Source organism: Salvelinus namaycush, chromosome 26 (assembly GCF_016432855.1).
Source record: "Salvelinus namaycush isolate Seneca chromosome 26, SaNama_1.0, whole genome shotgun sequence".
In the NCBI taxonomy this organism is placed as follows: Eukaryota; Metazoa; Chordata; class Actinopteri; order Salmoniformes; family Salmonidae; genus Salvelinus; species Salvelinus namaycush.
The window spans coordinates 16,632,143-16,650,746 of NC_052332.1; the positions used below are offsets into that span (position 1 = coordinate 16,632,143).

Sequence of the window (18,604 nt, forward strand, 5' to 3'; positions counted from 1 at the left end):
TCAGAATTTAGCAGATTAAAAATGTATTGCTCAGAGCGGTCTCAGTTGAAGTGTCACCCGGTTAATATACTGTTATCATTGACTCTTCTCTGACCTTTTCATCACCCCCAGAAACATGGCATCCCTGTGCCCGTCACCCCTAAAGCACCCTGGAGCATGGATGCCAATCTCATGCACATCAGGTGAGAAGAACACCAATGATGCTCACAATACTTCCTGGTTAAATTAAGGTTGAAGAATATACTTCTCTTCTTCTTTTTTACAAGAAAAGTTTAACTTTCAGGCGGTATTGGCCCTTTTTGGTCATTTGTCTCCCACATTAGCTATATCCTGTAGAGCAGTGCATCCCAACTCCGGTCCTTGAGTACCCCCAACGCCACACATTTATGTTGTCTCCCCGGACAATGACGCCTGATTCAACTTATCAAGGGCTTGATGATTAGTTGAAAAGTAGAATTAGGTGTGCTTAGTTGGGAAACACTGCTGTAGAATGACAAAGGGAATGAATGTGTTCACCAACATACCTTCTCATTGTCTGTTTCAACAGCTACGAGTCTGGAATACTGGAAAATCCCAAGGTAAGATCTTCTACATGCATGAGCAGGCTGAGGAATCAATCAGGACAATTATGGCCCCTAACATCTCACCATTCATCCTAGATTCAGCAGGTTGTTCATCTCACCCCCTGCTGTCTCTGAATCACAACAGCAAACTTTTCAAGAGTATCAGGATGGATACACTGGTCCTAGGTTCACATAGTGTCAGCTAATCCATGTCATTGACCATACAGTATCTATCACATCCTTTGTTCTCCTACTCATATTCAACATTTCTCTCCATTGTCAACCTGCCTGGCAGTTTATAGATTCTCCCTGTTTCACGTGTTCTTTTTTTACAGTATAGATTATTGTGTTGTAATATGTACAAAGCAATAGCTGATAGGAGTCGAGTTGTGAAGTAACTTTCCCAAAAAGTTTTTCCTGAAATCCCGGTTAGGGGATTCACAGATTTCCTGCTTATTCCCTCCTAAATTCCATCAATTCTCCAACCAGGTTTTCTGGAAAACCAGGAGATTTGGGGAAAGTTACTGGAATTTTGCAACCCTAGATTGGAGAGTCTATTGAGATAAAGTTAAGAGGAAGGAAGAGCCCCCCCCCCCCCCCCCCCAATGTCTTATATTGGCACCAGCACAGACGAACCAAACCCTGAGCCCACAGTGAGACAGAGATAGTTTGATCTCTTCAGGGGTCAGAGGTCAAGGCTGTACACAAAGGTCACCCTTGACGACTCAAACCTCATCCCTCCTTGTTGTCTCTTCTCACCCTAAACCTTGCCGAGCCTGGGAAGAGCCTGGGACACACAGACACTGACTTGTCATCAGAAACGGCTCGCATAATTCCCGATTTCATGGGAGCCGGGGGAAGGGTTAGGGCAGCGCGCCCAGCTGGGCCTCCTGGGTCCCCCCGGCTCTTGGGGGACCATTGTTTCTGGTTGCGCCGCCGCAGGCTGCAACGTGGGAGGGACCCATTTCACCGTGACACCAGAATGTCACCAGTAACAGTAAAGTACAAAGGCGGGCAGACAGATGAGCGTCCCAATGGACGGGGTGTCAGGGAGGCGAGGGGTCCCCCGCTTTTGGATTGGCGGGGCAGGGGCAGAACTGTAACGCAGGCTTTTCTCTCTCCGACGCTCGCCCTGTGGAGAAATTCATCCTGAAAAGAAACGACTCAATAGCATAGCGATGTGTAGTATGACAGTATTGTGTAATTGATTTAATTCATGGTTTTAGTCCCATTTACTTTCACAATGAATTTATCAATGGAATTAAATGCGATGAAATATTTATGGTGGAGGAGATACAAGTGATAAAGGGATTTGAATACATTACTCGGGGCGTGTTATGATCCATTTAAGATTGAACAGACTGTAATAATTCAGTAATTTGCTCAGTTTCTGCTCCCATAGGAGAATATTTGAGATAATACTCATTTTTTAAGTACTTTAAACATTTTAGTTTTGATGTGCGTGTCAATTTAAAACTGTTTCAGGCTTCTAAGAAACCTTACTGTAAATTGAATGTACAACCCAGATGGTAATACTACATCAATGTACTATGTAATTATTAACCTGTAATCAACATGACTGTCCGTGAGGAGACATTGAAAAGGTCATCTCAACCTTTTAGTTCTCAACTGGGCATCTGCCTCCTAGGAGTCCAGTTACCCCCCCAAGGCCTGAGCAGACTCCCTCCATTCACACTGCCTCTCCGCCCACCTGTAAACACAATGGCTCCACTCTCCCCACACACAGATTAGGAAATGTCCAAAGGTCGCTCATATGTTCCTTCTGAGATAAGGCAGCCAGGGTCAGGTTGCACTGTGGTTATTACCACTAGCTGGATTCTCTCCCATTACCCCAGAGGTTAGCCTTAGCTCCACCGCTAGGCTGCATTGTCTTTATCCGCTCACATTTGACGTTGTTCTTCTAGCCAGTTTTACTGGATTAGGAGCAACCAGGAGGTTAAAGTTTCTATGAATGATGGAATTTTGATGATGCATATTTGTTTTTAACACATTGCAATTTAAGGACAAGCATTTCAACTCCGTAAAGTTTAAACCCTGTGTAGCAGATCTATCATTTGCCTTATCGATAACATGTTTTAGCTGCTTTGCTGATCTGATTGAACTTGTATAAATAACGTGAAGCTGTTTAACTTGAAAAGGCAAGCTATTTGTCCTGAAACACAACCCAATATCCTCTGTGCTGTCAGTTTACCGGTCAGGGGCCGGGTCCCTGGGGCAGTGTGACACTCGTCAGCAGTCATTAAAACATCCCCTCTGTCTAAATGATAGTCCCTGGCTTTGGCTGGACTTCCCCTGGCCCAGTAGCCCAGTAGGAGTGAAGGACAATGATGTTGTGTGGTAAACCCCGAGCCCCTTTGATCAGGCCCTGGGCCCACTGGTATTGACGAAAGAGGTGGTAGCGGAACAGACGGTGTTGTTACACAGAGGAAATGAAACTTGTTTTCTGTTAGTTTGGAAATTACCCGGCCCATGACGCAGCTGCCTAGGGGGAAGGATGCGTTGGATGGTGTGTGTAGGTGTCTTTTCAAGCACGGAGGGTTAGATTTGTCATGCAACCTTCTCGCCCCTTGGTCAGATGGTTGGGTCTGACCTATTATAGAGCTCTCTGTCAATCTATTTATCTCTGTTTTAGTTGCTATCTTATAGTTTGTGCTTGTTACTAGTATTGCCTTTTGGGCAAAGCTGTTGGTAGATACTGTAGACAAAGGTTAAGATCGCTTTATTGGTCAATTGCACACAAGGTTCAACCAAAATTTTACTTCTGCTTCCAACCCCCCTGAAATACACACATACACAGGTTTTGGAGAGGTGCGGGGGCTACCACACTGGATACCTGGGGAGCTGTTGTTGTGAGGGGTTAAGTGCCTTGCTCAAGGGCACAACGACAGGCAATGGCATCTAGGATTTGATACAGCAACCCTCCAGTTGCCAGCTCACTTCCCGCAAGATTTTTCCCGACTGACCTGGGATTCGAACAGGCCAGCCCCCGGTTGCTGGCTCGCCTCTCTAACCGCTAGGCTACCTGCCGCCCCATGATACGGCCAATGATAATGTTAACCAAATGTAGCTGGGTGTTAAACATAAAAAAATAGTCCTCACAAATCAGATTTAATACATTCTCAATGTGCCATGTTTGCAAATGGCATTTTAAAGACAAGGCCTGACTTTAGACGTGGTGATTTAAGTGTCAGTTCCAAGCCAGTGGGCCAGATTTTCTTCCAGCCCCCCCCCCCCCCCCCCCTCCCCCCACCTCTCCCCACCTCTGCCTTTTCTTTGGAGGCCACCGGACTCGATTGAAAGGCAATGAGGCAGCTAACGTGTGGAAAGATAGAAATTTACTCACTTTAAGTTCATGCTGCCACAGCCCTCTTTCTGGGGGCTGCATTGAGTGGGACCACAGCAGCACCACAATATGGCAGAACTGGAGAATGGCTGCAAAAGGGAGCTATGCACAGCGACATGATGGCTGAGCTTCACGCCCCATTTGACAGCATTGCGCTCCCTTTCTCTCTCTCTCGCTCCATTTCTAAATGTTCCTGTCTTTCGGGGCCAGGGGCTTTGGGACCGGTCCACCTGCGGGGGGCTGGAATTGAAATGCATTGATCTTTAAGCACTGGAAACTATTCCCTCGCTCTTTCCATTTCTCTCTCTCCCACTTTCAGTCACTCGCGTCTCGTGAGCATACATGTTTGAATTGATATTCCATGTATTTCCTTGTGATGATGTGTCTGTGTAGAGAGGTAAGAAGGATAACGTCTTTATCATATAGTGAAGTCTAGCCGGCAGAAACAATGCATCTTCATTGGTTAGGATTGTGTAGGCTTTAAACCACTGTAGTAGGTAAGGCAACTCTGTAGAACACTATAGTAACCACACCACCATAGTAATCATACCCAGATTCACAGAGCAAGGCCTCCTCAGTTGTTGTTCAATTGAAATCATGCCGTCTTCCTCGGTTCTGTCCCCTTCAATAGTATGCATCAAATGGGTTTTTAGGGGAGTCGTTTTGCCCCACTCCTTCTCCCTCTCGTTTGTCGCCTTCTTGGGCGCTGAGGCAGAAAATAAAAGGAGAGATGGGAGCCTTCAAAGTCGACGTTGGTGTTTAGTTAAAAGGAAAGAAGCGATTGCACTCGTTCCCCGATGTGGGCAATCTCTCTGCGGCTGAGAGCGAGATTAGTTATCGTATGATGATTTTTTTCGTCTGGTAAAGGTTTTCATTTAAATGCACCCAGTGGTTATTTTGCATAGTTCCCCTGCAATTTGGCTCAGCTCAGGGGACATTGGCCATCGTCTGGTTGTAATGTGAGGTAATTGGCAGGGGTGTCAGCCCGATTTTTATTTAAGTGCTCAACCACCAACTCCCCCCAACTGGAAAACAACAAACGTCTGTCTCGGCTCCTACAACTTCCTATGGCTCTCAGGGTAGGAGGGGTAGGTTGTTGTTGTGTGGTTCCCATAAAGATTCATTCTTCAACTGAAGAGAAATAAAGGAGAAAATGTCAGTCAGAAAGTCAATTCCAGAAGATGTGGAAAAGCTTATGGGGAGGGGAGGCTGGATGGCAGAATTGGAAGATTTGCTTGCGCCTTTCCAAACAGCCGGTGAATATTGTGTGGCAGTCGCTTGAGTACATCCTGTCATAGTATCAGGTGTGTTTTGACTTATGAAGTGTCTTCTTTCAGTGGATTGGGGTCGGTCTTTCTCTCTCTTTTTTTCCAGCTGCATCTCTTCCTCTTCTTTCCACCTCCCTCTGCGGTGAAAGGCCAAGCAGGGAAAAATGAAACTAAATAGAGGAGAAAAATAGGATGTAGATTTGTCTTTTTCTCTCAGATCCTGACAGCTTTTGAAGGTTATTTTTTTTCACGCATCATCCCACCCCTCCACCTACTATATTTAGGCCCACAGGAGACTGGCTATGTCTGCCATGTTCTCAACTGAATCTCCTAGTACCATACTAAGTGCTGAAATGTGAATGTCATTGTGTGTATATTACAGAGCCATGCTCCAGCTGGCCTGTACCAGATGACCAAGAGCCCAGAGGACGCCCCCAACAGCCCAGATGTGCTGGAGATCGAGTTCAAGAAAGGTGTGTCCCCGTCCGTCTGTCTACATCTCCTCATCCCATGTAGTGGGACTTTTTAGTCCTCTAGTTCAGCCGGGGTTTATGATTCAAAGTCCAGTCCTGACCTGTGTTAGTCTGTTCGTCTTGTCCACCAATGGCTTGGCCATACCCACAGCCCCAGGGCTGCTGTAGACCCCGTGCTACCCTGCCTTTCCCTGGCTGTGTTTATCACTCTGACCACCCAGACCTAGGACAGCCCAGCCCCACAACCCGGAGCAGACTGTCTAAACTAAAGCAGCCTGCCCGGGGGCATGGAGGGGCCGGAAGCGTTAAGCCAGCTAATACAATTGACTGAGGGAGGCCCAGGAAAGTGTCACATTTGCACAGTCGCTGAAAAGAGACACACATCCCAGCCTGGGGCCAGAAGCAGAAATCCCTCTAATCTAGATCCTGGTCACAAGTGTCCGTGTGTATAAATGTATAGATGGGGGCTACAGGCTACTGAGGTCTGCTGGGACTTCAAAAGACATGGCAGGACATTAGCCTCTGATCATGGTGATGACCAGTGACAGTTTTATGATGTTGCTACTACACTGAAGCAGTTCAGAGAGGAATAGAAGAGAAAGGAGGTTTCAACTGTGATTTATGTTGGTATCTGTCTGCTGATTTATGCAACTTTGAAGGTTTGTGGGGTTTATTTGAGATTTATATCTGAAATAAGTGAAATTGGAGGGAGAGGAGCAATGATAAAGTTTATAGACAACTGTTAAATCTTCATTTGAAGGAAGGTTTAAACAACTTTTTAAAATTGGTAATAGGAATCTGAAACTGTGACGTCATCGTATAACCTGGTTTCACCTTGGCCCTTTGCTCATTTGCAATCAGTTTATCGGTTTTTTTTCTCTCCCCTTATTGAGTGACGATGACAAAAGCTGTTTTAGTGGCTCACACAAAGGCTTCAGCTTACTCCTCCTCCTCAAGCACAAGATCAGCGCAAGAATGTTTCCATCTTTTCATCTCCCACCAGCCCTTTTTTCACCGGGCTTTCTCACTGATTAAAAAGATAAACTAAACTTTTTTTCATCAGGAGCAGTTTTCCCCTTTCTGTCTTTTTTTTTTATCCCTCTTCCTTTCATTGAAAGAGGGGGGAAAGGAAAAAGAGAGAGGAAAAATTTAAAGCAGTAATTTTTCCTACAACTGTGTCTGCTGTCCCATTGTTTGCACTGTTCACTTCAGCGCTGAAGAAAAGGGCAGGCAGGGAAAAGAAAGGCCCAGTGAATGATAGACCCGGGCGAGATGGAGGAGAGGAGGACGAGAGGCCGGGCCCGGCTCCCGCATTCACACCCTCACTTAATTTATTTGAACTTTTAATCTAATTATTAACTATTTGGGGGATCAGGGGGCTTTGTCGGAGCGCTATCCGTGTGCCCTCTCCGGCTCTGGGAGTTTTCCTCAGGGGCCGAAGTGACAAAGCCCTTGTCTAAAAATATTTTGTCAAGTCCTTTACGTGTCATTCGAACAGGGCTTACATTTGGGCCCATTGAAATGCAACCAGGAGTGCTGCTTTTTTACCGGGACTTGATTGGCAACTGCAAGCATGCTAAATGCTAATGAGCGCTGGATGGATAGGGGAGTGACTATCTGCAGATTTATTTTTCTTCTATCCTTCGTTTGTCTTCAAAAGCTCTTTTAGCCCCCCCCCTCCCTCGCCCATGTCCCAGTCTATTGCACCTCCTCCACCTTTGACCTCTGCGTTGCTCATTTTAACCTATGAATACTATGAATAAGCAAGTAAATGACAGTGATTTATACATTGGCCAGTTAATTAGGTACACCACCCCTTTCATGAAGATGGTTCGCTCCTACAGATAGTAAGTCACATGGCCGTGGCTTGCTATATAAAGCAGGCAGACAGGCACCGAGGCATTCGGTTACTGTTTGATTACAAACATTATTATGGGCAAAACATGTGACCTAAGCGACTTTGAAGCATGTTATGATCGTCGGTGCGGGCTTTTCACGCACGACAGTGTCTAGGGTTTACCGAGAACAGTGCGACAAACAAAAAACATCCAGTCAGTGGCAGTCTTGTGGGTGAAAACAGCTCGTTGATGAGAGGATGAAGGAGAATGGCAAGAATCGTGCACGCTAAGAGGCGAATAACGACGCAGTACAACAGTGATGTGCAGAACATCTCAGAACGCATCTCGTCGGTCCTTGTCACGGATGGATTATTGCAGCAGATGACCACACCGGGTTCCACTCCTATCAGCTAAAAACAAGAAGTGGCTCCAGTGGACACCGGATCATCAACACTGGACAACTGAGGAGTGGAAAAACATTGCCTGTTCCGACAAATCCCAGTTCCTGTTGCGTCATGCTGATGGCAGAGTCAGGGTTTGGCGTAAGCAGCATGAGTCCCTGGACCCATCCTGCCTGGTGTCAACGGTACAGGCTGGTGGTGTAATGGTGAGAAGAATGTTTTCCTGGAACACGTTAGCTCCCTTGATACCAATTGAGCAACATTTCCATGGAGAATCCAGACGAATTCAGGCAGTTCTGGAGGTAACCCAGTACTAGATGGGTGTACCTAATAAACTGAGTTTAGTGTGTCTTTGAAAAAAGTTGGGGATGGAGATTAATTGGGGAGCACCTAGCCGTGTGTGTGCTTATTAGGAATGGTCAATGCATTCCTAATAATGCGCACACACACATTCACTCATACCGCAGTGCGAGGCTATTGGTAGAAAAGGTATGGGTGACTCAAAGCCCGGGTGTGTAATTCAATTAGGAAAGGCCTGTCTGGGATTTCACAGCCTACAAATGAGCAGGGCTTTTGAATGTATTAGTACTTCTCACCACATCCCATTGAAGTATTCTACCATTAACACCCCTTACCCTCCCTCCCACATTCCCCCACATCCAAATCTCCCTCTCCACTCCCGCACTCTTTTCATGGTCTCTCCCATCTCCCTTGTGAACTGTGTTCAGTGCCTGGGAATCAGTCTCTTCACTTTGTTTGTTTTTAGTGAACATTAAACGAATAGGTGGAAATGTAGTAACAATTTTGGCCATATATATTGACTCTGTCAGATTCACAAATACAGCTCCTGCCCAAATCCAAAATTGGCTGAATGTGACGAGATCAGATTTGAAACTGTAAGAGAACAATATTAACCTCAGTGACCTACTGTAGTACAGTATTATGATGATGCAGTATCTCTCCAGACTGTTGCCGTAACTGACTGTCTGACTGTTCCATTCTTGTCGTAACTGACTGTCTGACTGTTCCATTCTTGTCGTGTCTGACTGTTCCATTCCAACCCACACAGGTGTGCCCATCAAGGTGACCCACGTCAAGGAGGGGAAGTCGAAGGACACACCGCTGGACATCTTCTCCTACCTCAATGAGATGGGGTGAGTCGGACTTTGTCTTGCCTCAATGAGATGGGGTGAGTCGGACTTTGTCTTGCCTCAATGAGATGGGGTGAGTCGGACTTTGTCTTGCCTCAAGGAGATGGGGTGAGTCGGACAATCAGTAGGGAGAGCCAAACTGCGAATGAGAATCCTTTATTGGCTGCATGGAACCACCATTAGAGGGCAGTGTGTTAACTCTTACTGCAGTGTTTTCAGCAAAGTGTGGGTGTTTGCAGGCGAGAATACAGAAATATTGACTACTGTTCTTGGTGAGTAAGAATTCCATTGTGGTTTCCATTGTGGTCTCAGAGGGAGGCATGGAGTTGGGAGGATCGACATCGTGGAGAATCGCTTCATCGGCATGAAGTCCAGAGGTAAGGCAGTGACGAGGTGTAATGAGAGAGCCTATATGTATAAAGAGAAGAGCTCCTGAGAGAATAAAGATGAATTGAATTGAGAGAAAAAAATGTATACTGTATCAATAGCTTTGGTTAAAATGTACTTCCCTTTTATAGAGATTTTAGATTTATAGATAAGCTAGCACAAAGACATACAGTACTTACTCCACCATAAGTGCCAACACTTCCATGTCCTATCCATTTGTAAAGCTTCCTGTCACAATCTAGTGCTTTCAGGCAATTGCAGTCATTTTATGTCAGTGCTAAAAGGGAACACTTGCTATTCCACTTGCATAAAAGTGTTGTGGAGGAAAAGCAAGACCATGAACAAACACAGCATTATGTGCCTCTCTTTCCTTTCAGAGGAAATGTTTTTCTCTGGTTCACCTGTAAACTGAGGGTCTGATGTGACCCACATTCACTTTCACATGCAGAAAGCCTTCACATTTCTCTTTTTGCAGCCTCCCACACACAGACACACGCTGTTGTTCACACACACACTCCATCTCGGCAGTCGGCCACTCCTCCGCATGACTTCTAATTCCCCTCTCTCCGTCAACAGAGCTTCTCAGAAACCTCCTTATTTCTGCATGCTTAAGGGCCGTGAGGGGCCAAGATGTTTGTGGCACCGTGTCCCATGTCAGACAGCACGTCACTGACTCCTTCAGTGGCCCCGGCCTCCTGCCACACTGCATTTCTACTCCTCACAATAACCTGACCAGCAAATTGACTCGCCAACACACTCCGCCTCTGGCGTAGTGGCAGGTAGAAATTGAAAAATGGGAAGCCCACTTTTCTCCCTCTTGGCTGCACAAAAGATCAAAGCTCATCTTTTCTACAGAAATGGGAAAGGAGGAGTGTGAGGTTTGACGGCAGTGAATAACTAGTAAAGATTGTGTGTTGACGGCAGGGGGAGAAGGGGGGTTTGCACAAAAGATGCCAGGGAGGATTGACTAGTTGACAGACTGAATGTGTCATTTATTTGTATGTCTTGGGGGGGGGGGGGGGTGGGGTCAAGAAGGCGGGGCATGGAAATGGTTGTCAAGAATGTTGTCAGTTCTCGACAAAACATTCACTGGTGTATGTAAGTGGTGTACACCTGTCAACCCTTGTCTGAGCTCTGAACTCTCTACTGTGACGAACCATGTTGTGCTGAGGATCTGTAGAGAACGTTATGGTGATGATTAACTGGTTTGATTGATATATTATTGAAAGAAAATTGATTTGTTTTTGGGGGGGGGGGGAATTATCTTGTTGTTTTTCAGACATTTTGGAATATCAGACATTTTTACTTTTTCGTGTTTCAGGAATTTAGGCCTAGTTGAATTCAAGAACTACAATTCTGAAGTGTGTGCTCTGATCCTTGATCAGAGGAACATCAGGAAAGCAGGAAGCAGGCTTAATGTGTGTATTTGTGCCTGCATTCGTGGGCTGTACGCCCAAGGTGGGGTTAAGCCTTAGTCTTAACCCCTCTACCCCCTCTAGCAGAATTGGCCTACATACAGAGAAACTGTTTAAAAGGTTAATACCTGGAAATCACTGGTGTTTTTGTCTACCTAAGCTTAACTAAGCCACAGTTGGTTTAGCTAAGGTAAGAGAGACTTTTTATTGTTCATTTGTCTTTCTAATCTCTCTTTGGGGTGCTTAAAGTAAATTGGGCAATTTGAACTGTTTTATCAGATAGTGACAGTTGAAATACCCTTGTTTTGCCCTCTGTTGCCTTGTTTTAGTGGCTCAAATTGCCCCTTTTTGAGGTTTAGATGATAAACAGGATTTGGCAAAACTGCTATGGGCAGCCAGTGCTTTGTAAGTGCTTCTCAATTTTCAGATTATGTTTTGGTCCCCCCCTCACCTTCAAGTAGGCTCCATCTAAGACAAGAATTGTATCGGTGCCCCTTCTAACAGTGAATTGAAGTCCCAACACAAGGCGCCCATCCGCAGAGTTTAATCCCAACGACTGAATGGAAAGGATAGGAATATCCTGTTAAATGCTGCCCACACGCAACCATAGTCAATTAAACAGAGATTCCAAGTGGTTTAGCGTATTAGAATGGCATTATTTGAATAGAGAAACGCGATCTCTCCTCTGGTCTCTTTCGGCCTTCTCTTTTCTTTTCGACCTCATAAGACAGACAGCTGAGTGACAGCTTCATTTCTCCTGTCATCCCCCCCCCTCTGTCTTCTCCCTCCGTTCCCCTCAACAGTGCAGTGGGGGTAAATTGCAGGGTCGGGAGAGCCTGGGGCCTAGCTCAGGGCTGGCGGGGGACTCCTACCCTGTCATTTGCCCGCGACAGGCTCATTCTGACTGGGTTGATATACTGTGGTGCTGGCCTGTCCGTCAGCCACAGTAGTGGAGGAGGAGGAGGAGGGTGAAGATGGCTGGTGCCTAATAGAGCTGTCTGAGTTGAGTTGGTCCTGGAAGGAAGTACAATGAGGTTGTCATGGACACAGGACCACCAGGGACCTCTTCTGATCAATTTAAATTCTATTGGTCGCATACACATATTTAGCAGATGTTATTGTGGCTGTAGCTAAATGCTTGTCTTCCTAGCTCCAACAGTGCAGTAAAATCTAACAATTCACAACCATACACGCATCTAAAAGTAAGAATGGAATATTTTGTTTGGGGGGGGGGGGGGGGCAACTTCAGACTATTTTGAAATGCAACGCAACCTATGTGCTTAATTTGTCTCTCCACCTTTCGTTCCGCACCTAGTTGTGTGTTTCTGTACTCCCCCAGGTATCTATGAGACCCCAGGAGGCACCATCCTGTACCACGCTCACCTGGACATAGAGACCTTCACCATGGACCGAGAGGTCAGGAGGATCAAACGGGGCCTGGGGGTCAAGTTCGCCGAGATGCTCTACAACGGTACGTTTGGTGTATAATGCAAAAAAACAGAAACATTTAAAGTAATGCTCATACAGCATTCAGAAACGGTGCATTCACTCCATGAGGAGGTCATGGTTGTGTTCTCTCCTAGAACACACACAAAATGGTTAGCCAAAAACTATTCAGCCTCCTGATAATATATTTGATTTATATCATTTTCACTTGCTTTCAAAGCACTTTACATTGATGATAAAATTATGCAAAATACTTTACACCGACCTGGGTGATAAATTGTGCATGGCACACGACAGCCATTTTGTGCCAGAACACCTCACACAGTGGCAATCACGGTGATTGACAGGTGAGGAGTGACTATGTTACTTCTGCCTCTCATAGAGGTAATGTGTGACTGAATGACTGGGGCCTAGGCCTCCTGTCCGCCTGGTTCAGGTGTCCTAATCCCCCCCGGCCGGCCTTCCTTCATCCCTATAATAGGATCACAGCCGTTAGAGACTGATTACTGAGCCACTGCAATTTAAACCCTCATGAGAGGAGGGAGCTGGCCAGGCAGGCAGAGAGACCAGGGAGAGAGAGCGAGACACCAAGGTACAGGCGCTAGCTAGGTCCTTCTAGGAGGGGGGCAGAGATTAAACTCATTATGGTCTTAAAGCGTGAAATACCACTGTCTCTGCCTGGCCCACTGCATGGGCTAAAGCCACAGGGGATTCCCTGAACAGAACACAGTATGGAGAGAGAGAGAGAAAGAGGACAGCTGTGGCTTGATCCATCCACTCAGCCCTGGCCTGACTGTGTGATACTCACACCAGTGCAGATTCAGTGGAAAGGGACTGGGTGAGAGGATTGTTCTTGGGATTGGGAGGTGGAAGGGCATGGAAGAGGGAGAGAGCCACCCCATGGAGATGGGCGTCATTTCTCTCTATCCCCCCCAGTCCAGCTGTCCCTCAGACCGACAGAGCAGGTCACCTGGGTGAGGCAGGAGAGGGGGGAAAGGGTCTGAGCCTCACCTGGAGCGATGGGACGAGCGCTCGCATGAGGAGTGTGATTGGAGGAGGATGTGGTGGGGGGTCATATGTGCACAATTGAACCACACTTCTAATGGAGGCTGAAGGATGATTTCCATTATAGTAGTATGTATACATCCAGTTCCTTGTTGTCCCCAGGTTTCTGGTATAGTCCGGAGTGTGAGTTTGTGCGCCACTGCATAGACAAGTCCCAGGAGAGCGTGGAGGGCAAGGTGCAGCTGTCTGTCTTCAAAGGCCAGGTCTACATCCTGGGCCGTGAGTCGCCCAAATCCCTCTACAACGAGGAACTGGTCAGGTAAGGACCTATAGCATTGTGTGCATGTGACTAATCTCTGGGTACAGTATAATCAGTTCACTGCATATATGCAGTATCCCCATTGTTTGCTCAGGTCACTTCATTCTCCACTGACCCCACACCGACAATAAATGGACACTGGCTCCAAAGACATCAGTGTGCGGAGCAGGGGTGTCAAGCTCAATTCCTGGAGGGCTTTCTCCCCCTTGGCCTCTTTGCTGTGGAACAGTGAGTCCATTCAGACACCTAACCCCCAATGCCCCCTGGGCTGGCTCAGTGCTGACCAAAGCAAAGCCTCCATATGCCCCCTTCCATCTACCCTCCACCGCTAATGGCATTTCCAGCCAAAGGAGAGCGCTGCTTTTAGGGCCAAAGCACAGGTTTCGTGCTAGTTAAGCAGGGGGAGCTGTGCAACAGAGCTCAACCTTGCTCTCTTTCACACACACTCCTGTTGGTGACTGAGTGTTGGGTTGCACTGGAGGAGAAGTTCTTAGGGGCACTATTCTGAGGTAACAGATGTGCTGAGTGTCCTGTGAAGGATCCCATTGTGGTGCAAAGTCCACTTATACCACCTGAAGAACAGCCCTACGCACACACTCCATTTCACTCTCCAAACCCATGCTTAACTGTAAGACCCTGGTGGACAGCTAGCTGCGTCTCCTCAGTAAACAGTGTCATTAACACAGTGGTATAGCATCGCACACACGCTGCATTGATCTGGGACAAATGTCAAAAGGTTTCCTGCTAGGTGTTTGGCAGTCAATTAGACCACATGGTTTTTCCTATGTATTCACCTTCTGGAAACCTGCTTCCACAGCCATTCAACACCTCATTGACAGCACTCATAAGATGGTAGGTAGGGAGCCTTGTTTTGAGAGTTGGTGGTGGTCTTGCCTTTCTTTCTCTCCACGGAATCTTTTTTTCTCCTGCCGTTCTTTGATTTCCTCCAGCACGGTGTGTCTGAAGAATGAGTGCAGGTCTTAGATTAGCAGCTGGGGCTCCGTGGAGGAGGAGCGGAGGGTGTCAGCGCTGCAGGTAAAAACTACTGTAATTAGGCCCTATTCCCACTACGAGATATGAAGGCGAGTATAAGGGGACAGGGTGGCGAAGAGAATTCTACTTTTCAATTCACATCACATCCTTGCCTCACCTTCTGTTGTGGCTGGCAACGTGACATTCTTGGTCCGCAGCTCAAATTGACCGTAAATATCACAGTAGCCAGTAAACACAAAATATTCAGCAATAACCAGGTTTCTATCCAGCCTTTTTATGCGAATAAAGTACATGTCGGATAAAAAAAAAATCACAACAGGCCTAATGGAAAAAACAATTTGTCGGTAAACTTTCCAAATGTCGACAAAACAAAATACACTTAACAAGGTGGGCTATTTTTGTCGGTAAAATTAGGTGGAAACGCTTTTATACTCAAATATTTATATTATAACCATATCGAAGTAAACTTGGAGTCATGCAATGACTCGTGTGGTCCACGTATACAGTTTGAGGCTACAGGTGAAATAAGTTATGATGAACTTCACAGGGTGATGAGCTTGATGCAACTTTCCAATAAATATTGAGGGTCTTATTCTGGTGACATGATGATCGATGCTTGGCTACCATTTAACAAATAAACAATCTCGCTGTCCATAATATTCTCATCATGTAGGCTATACCCTCACTGTATCTGGAGCTGTTGGCTAGAGCGCAAGTGCCGATACCAGAATGGGCACATTCACTATAAAACACACATTTTGTTTGTGACAAGACCATCAGCAGAGTTGAAAATGCGATGGAAACCCATTTAACTTGTACTTTTTAATTGGGTACATGGGAATTTAACCAAGTTATTTTTATGTGCACTACATCATCACGCAAAGCCTTTTATCCACAACAAGTCCATTTGATGGAATCACGTTTCTGGTGGGGACATGCGCATATTGTTTTTATGCTGATTTTAGAATATTCTTATGGAAATCTGTCGCCAATTGGATGGAAACTTCGCTTTTATTGAATAATACAACAGCCAAATTGCACTCTTGGATAGTACAACAGCCACATTGCACTCTTGGATAGTACAACAGCCACATTGCACTCTTGGATAGTACAACAGCCACATTGCACTCTTGGATAGTACAACAGCCACATTGCACTCTTGGATAGTACAACAGCCACATTGCACTCTTGGATAGTACAACAATTCATAAGCATGTATGTGCATTGTGCAGACAATGAAAGGTTTATTTTCTTGTCTGTTTGCTACACTCATTACATTTTGATTTATAGCATGCCTTCATCAAGTAACGTTAGCCCATCAAAAAGGAACGATTAACCTTCTCATATGAATATAAAAGTACAGTAGGCATACCTTAAAACAAATCAGCCTTAATTTTTTTCAATATCATGTGAATCATTAAATGTGGTAACTCATTGCTACTGAAAACATGGGCATAGGTGAATAGACCTAGATGAGCTGTTTTGTATGGAAGCCCATACCTGCCACCAACAAAATGTAATGAAATAAAATGGCTGATTGGTCAACGTGTGCAATTAGTCTGTGCTTCAGTCTGATCAACTGTGGGCTACTGATGACAACCACAGCTGCAAGTAGCCTAGAGAATCCTACTGATGACAACCACAGCTGCAGGTAGCCTAGAGAATCCTACTGATGACAACCACAGCTGCAGATAGCCTAGAGAATCCTATGCTCTTTGATCCCATGTGGGCCAGGGGAAATGTAACGGTGTGTTTTTATAGCCTAAAGTAGGCCTGTTTATTTGTGTTTGAGAAAATGTGATCAAATTTGGTTTCTAGTCACACTTCGGGTGGCTACGCTAACTAGGTATTTTTAGTGGAATGAATCAACACAATAGTGATGACATGCTGTTTGAGTGTCTTTAATTCCAGATGCGAAAGCCTACATGATGCAACCCTGCATACAGCAAGCTCAGACTAGTATGTTTTTGTAAATGGTTTTAATTCTCCCTAGGGCCAGGAGTCTTTCCAGGAGTTTTATTTTAAACCACATGACCGGATTAGAAAAACTATCTGGTCCCATCATAGCCCATATAAAACTGTTTTTTACAGCTGATTTATTGCTATGTCATACGCCACAACTTGGGTCCGAAGTTGGTTAGGTTAGCCTACTACCAGGTCAGGGAAAACTCTGGGCCCCAGGAAAACAACCCCCCCCCCCCCCACCCCCCCCACCACCACCACCACCACCACCACCACTCTGGGACCTGTGGTGCCACCTCTGAAATCACCCAATGTTACAAATGAAACAACACATCCTATGTGTATGATCTACCTTTGACATGTTTTTGGTAGTGGGATGGTCTTCCATGTTGTACATGCCTCAGTGCAGCCGGCAGCTACAATTTCCAAATGTAATGGGTTGTTACTGCAATTTCAGGTAAAAACGCAGTATAACAAGTCTCAAATATAAGGAAAATGTCTATACAGTTCAGCTGTTTAAAAAACATTCCTCTGCTATTACCTTTTATACTGTAGGAATGTTGGCTCAGGGAGACAATTGTTTCCACTGCCCTGCTTCAACTGTGTCGTGTACTACCTTCGGAGGGTAGCGAGGCTCTAACATAGAGGAACATACTCTCCCCTCTCCGACACACACACACACACACACCTTACAAATACACACACCGAGGAGGAGAAGGGAACGAGCCACAAGAGGCCTATATAATAGATGTTCACTGGCACAATTTTTACATCACGGGAGTAGCTTACAAAAAGGATGTCACAGACAAAAAACCATCAGGTTATGAGAAACTCATTTCCTCTGCTTAGGAGTTTGTACAAAACTGGATTGTCTACAAATGAGTTGGGTGTTTGTGCTTTTTCTCAACGTGTGGTTGTTTTTCCCCCCCCTCTGAAATCGCAAACATAAAGAGCAAATGCGTTCAGAGAAAAATCTATTGACATTCTTTTGAATGACGCAATAATCCGTGGTTAATGTTATTCACTGTCCTACCTCTCCTGTGTGCTAGACGGGTGTTGGAATAACCACAGTTTAGAATGTGACTGCAAAAGCCCTTCCCCAACCACATAGGCCTACACAATAACGTGACTTATCCCTCTTCTTTCGTCCCAGTATGGACGTGCAGGGAGACTATGACCCATGTGATGCCTCTGGATTCATCAAGATCAACGCTGTCAGGTTTGTGTCCTTCATAAGCAAACTCATTTGTCCCAAAAAGTTATATTTTCAAGAAGGCTTCTTGAGCGTCAACCATATTTTTTTACATACATTTTTTAAATGTAGATAAATGCGCTAACTAACTCTCTGTTCTCTCACTGCAGACTAAGGGAGCACCACCGTTTGCAGGGGGAACATCGCTCCAAGCACTAGGGCTAGACGGTCAGCCTTGGATCATCTTTCTCTCCCCTGTGTCTTAAGCAGCTTTACACTTCCTAATGTTTACTCTCATCCCTCTTGCCTTACCGGAGTAGTTTTTTAGTTGTATATTTCATATTAGGTGTTTGTTACCGTATCTTGAAATAAAACGTATTTGGATCATTGAAGTGTATTGCTGTCACACTAAATTTTGTGCTTAAGAGGGTAAATGAAAATTCTCACATTGATTTAGTATATCTGATAGGTGTCCTTTTGGTACAGAACAGTCGTATCTGGGCACTGTTCCGTCAAGCGGTTAAGGGTATCAGGGAAGCTGTATCATGTTAACAGTATATGTAGATCAGTAGATGACGCTGTTGCCTAGTGGGAGGTTAGTTGGTTGCACTGGTGTGCTTTGGCCTTGTTGCTAGGCTAGCTGTCATCTACTGTAGTGGAAGTGATGAGACTATTTCTGGTCTGTGACGGCACGACTGGAGTGAAAGGACAGGCCAATTGGGGGTCGACGTATATCAGGCTCAGCATGTGTGCTCTGCTCTCTTCATCCCAACTGCATATGGACAGACAGCCAGCAAGAGATGAACTTCTCATCTTATGAACGTATA

General features: G+C 45.6%; 1 protein-coding gene across 1 annotated transcript in view; it reads left to right on the forward strand.

Annotated features, from left to right (window-relative positions):
- The window catches only part of ass1 (argininosuccinate synthase 1), a 29,571-nt gene extending 11,402 nt beyond the window's left edge, over positions 1-18,169 (forward strand). Inside the window, exons 7-15 of the mRNA XM_038964864.1 lie at positions 112-182; positions 548-578; positions 5,578-5,668; positions 8,977-9,061; positions 9,371-9,435; positions 12,200-12,331; positions 13,474-13,630; positions 17,739-17,804; positions 17,948-18,169. Of these exons, the coding sequence (XP_038820792.1) occupies positions 112-182; positions 548-578; positions 5,578-5,668; positions 8,977-9,061; positions 9,371-9,435; positions 12,200-12,331; positions 13,474-13,630; positions 17,739-17,804; positions 17,948-17,996 (747 nt within the window). The 3' untranslated portion in view covers positions 17,997-18,169. The remainder of the gene's footprint in view (positions 1-111; positions 183-547; positions 579-5,577; positions 5,669-8,976; positions 9,062-9,370; positions 9,436-12,199; positions 12,332-13,473; positions 13,631-17,738; positions 17,805-17,947) is intronic.
- Positions 18,170-18,604: the final 435 nt, after the last annotated feature.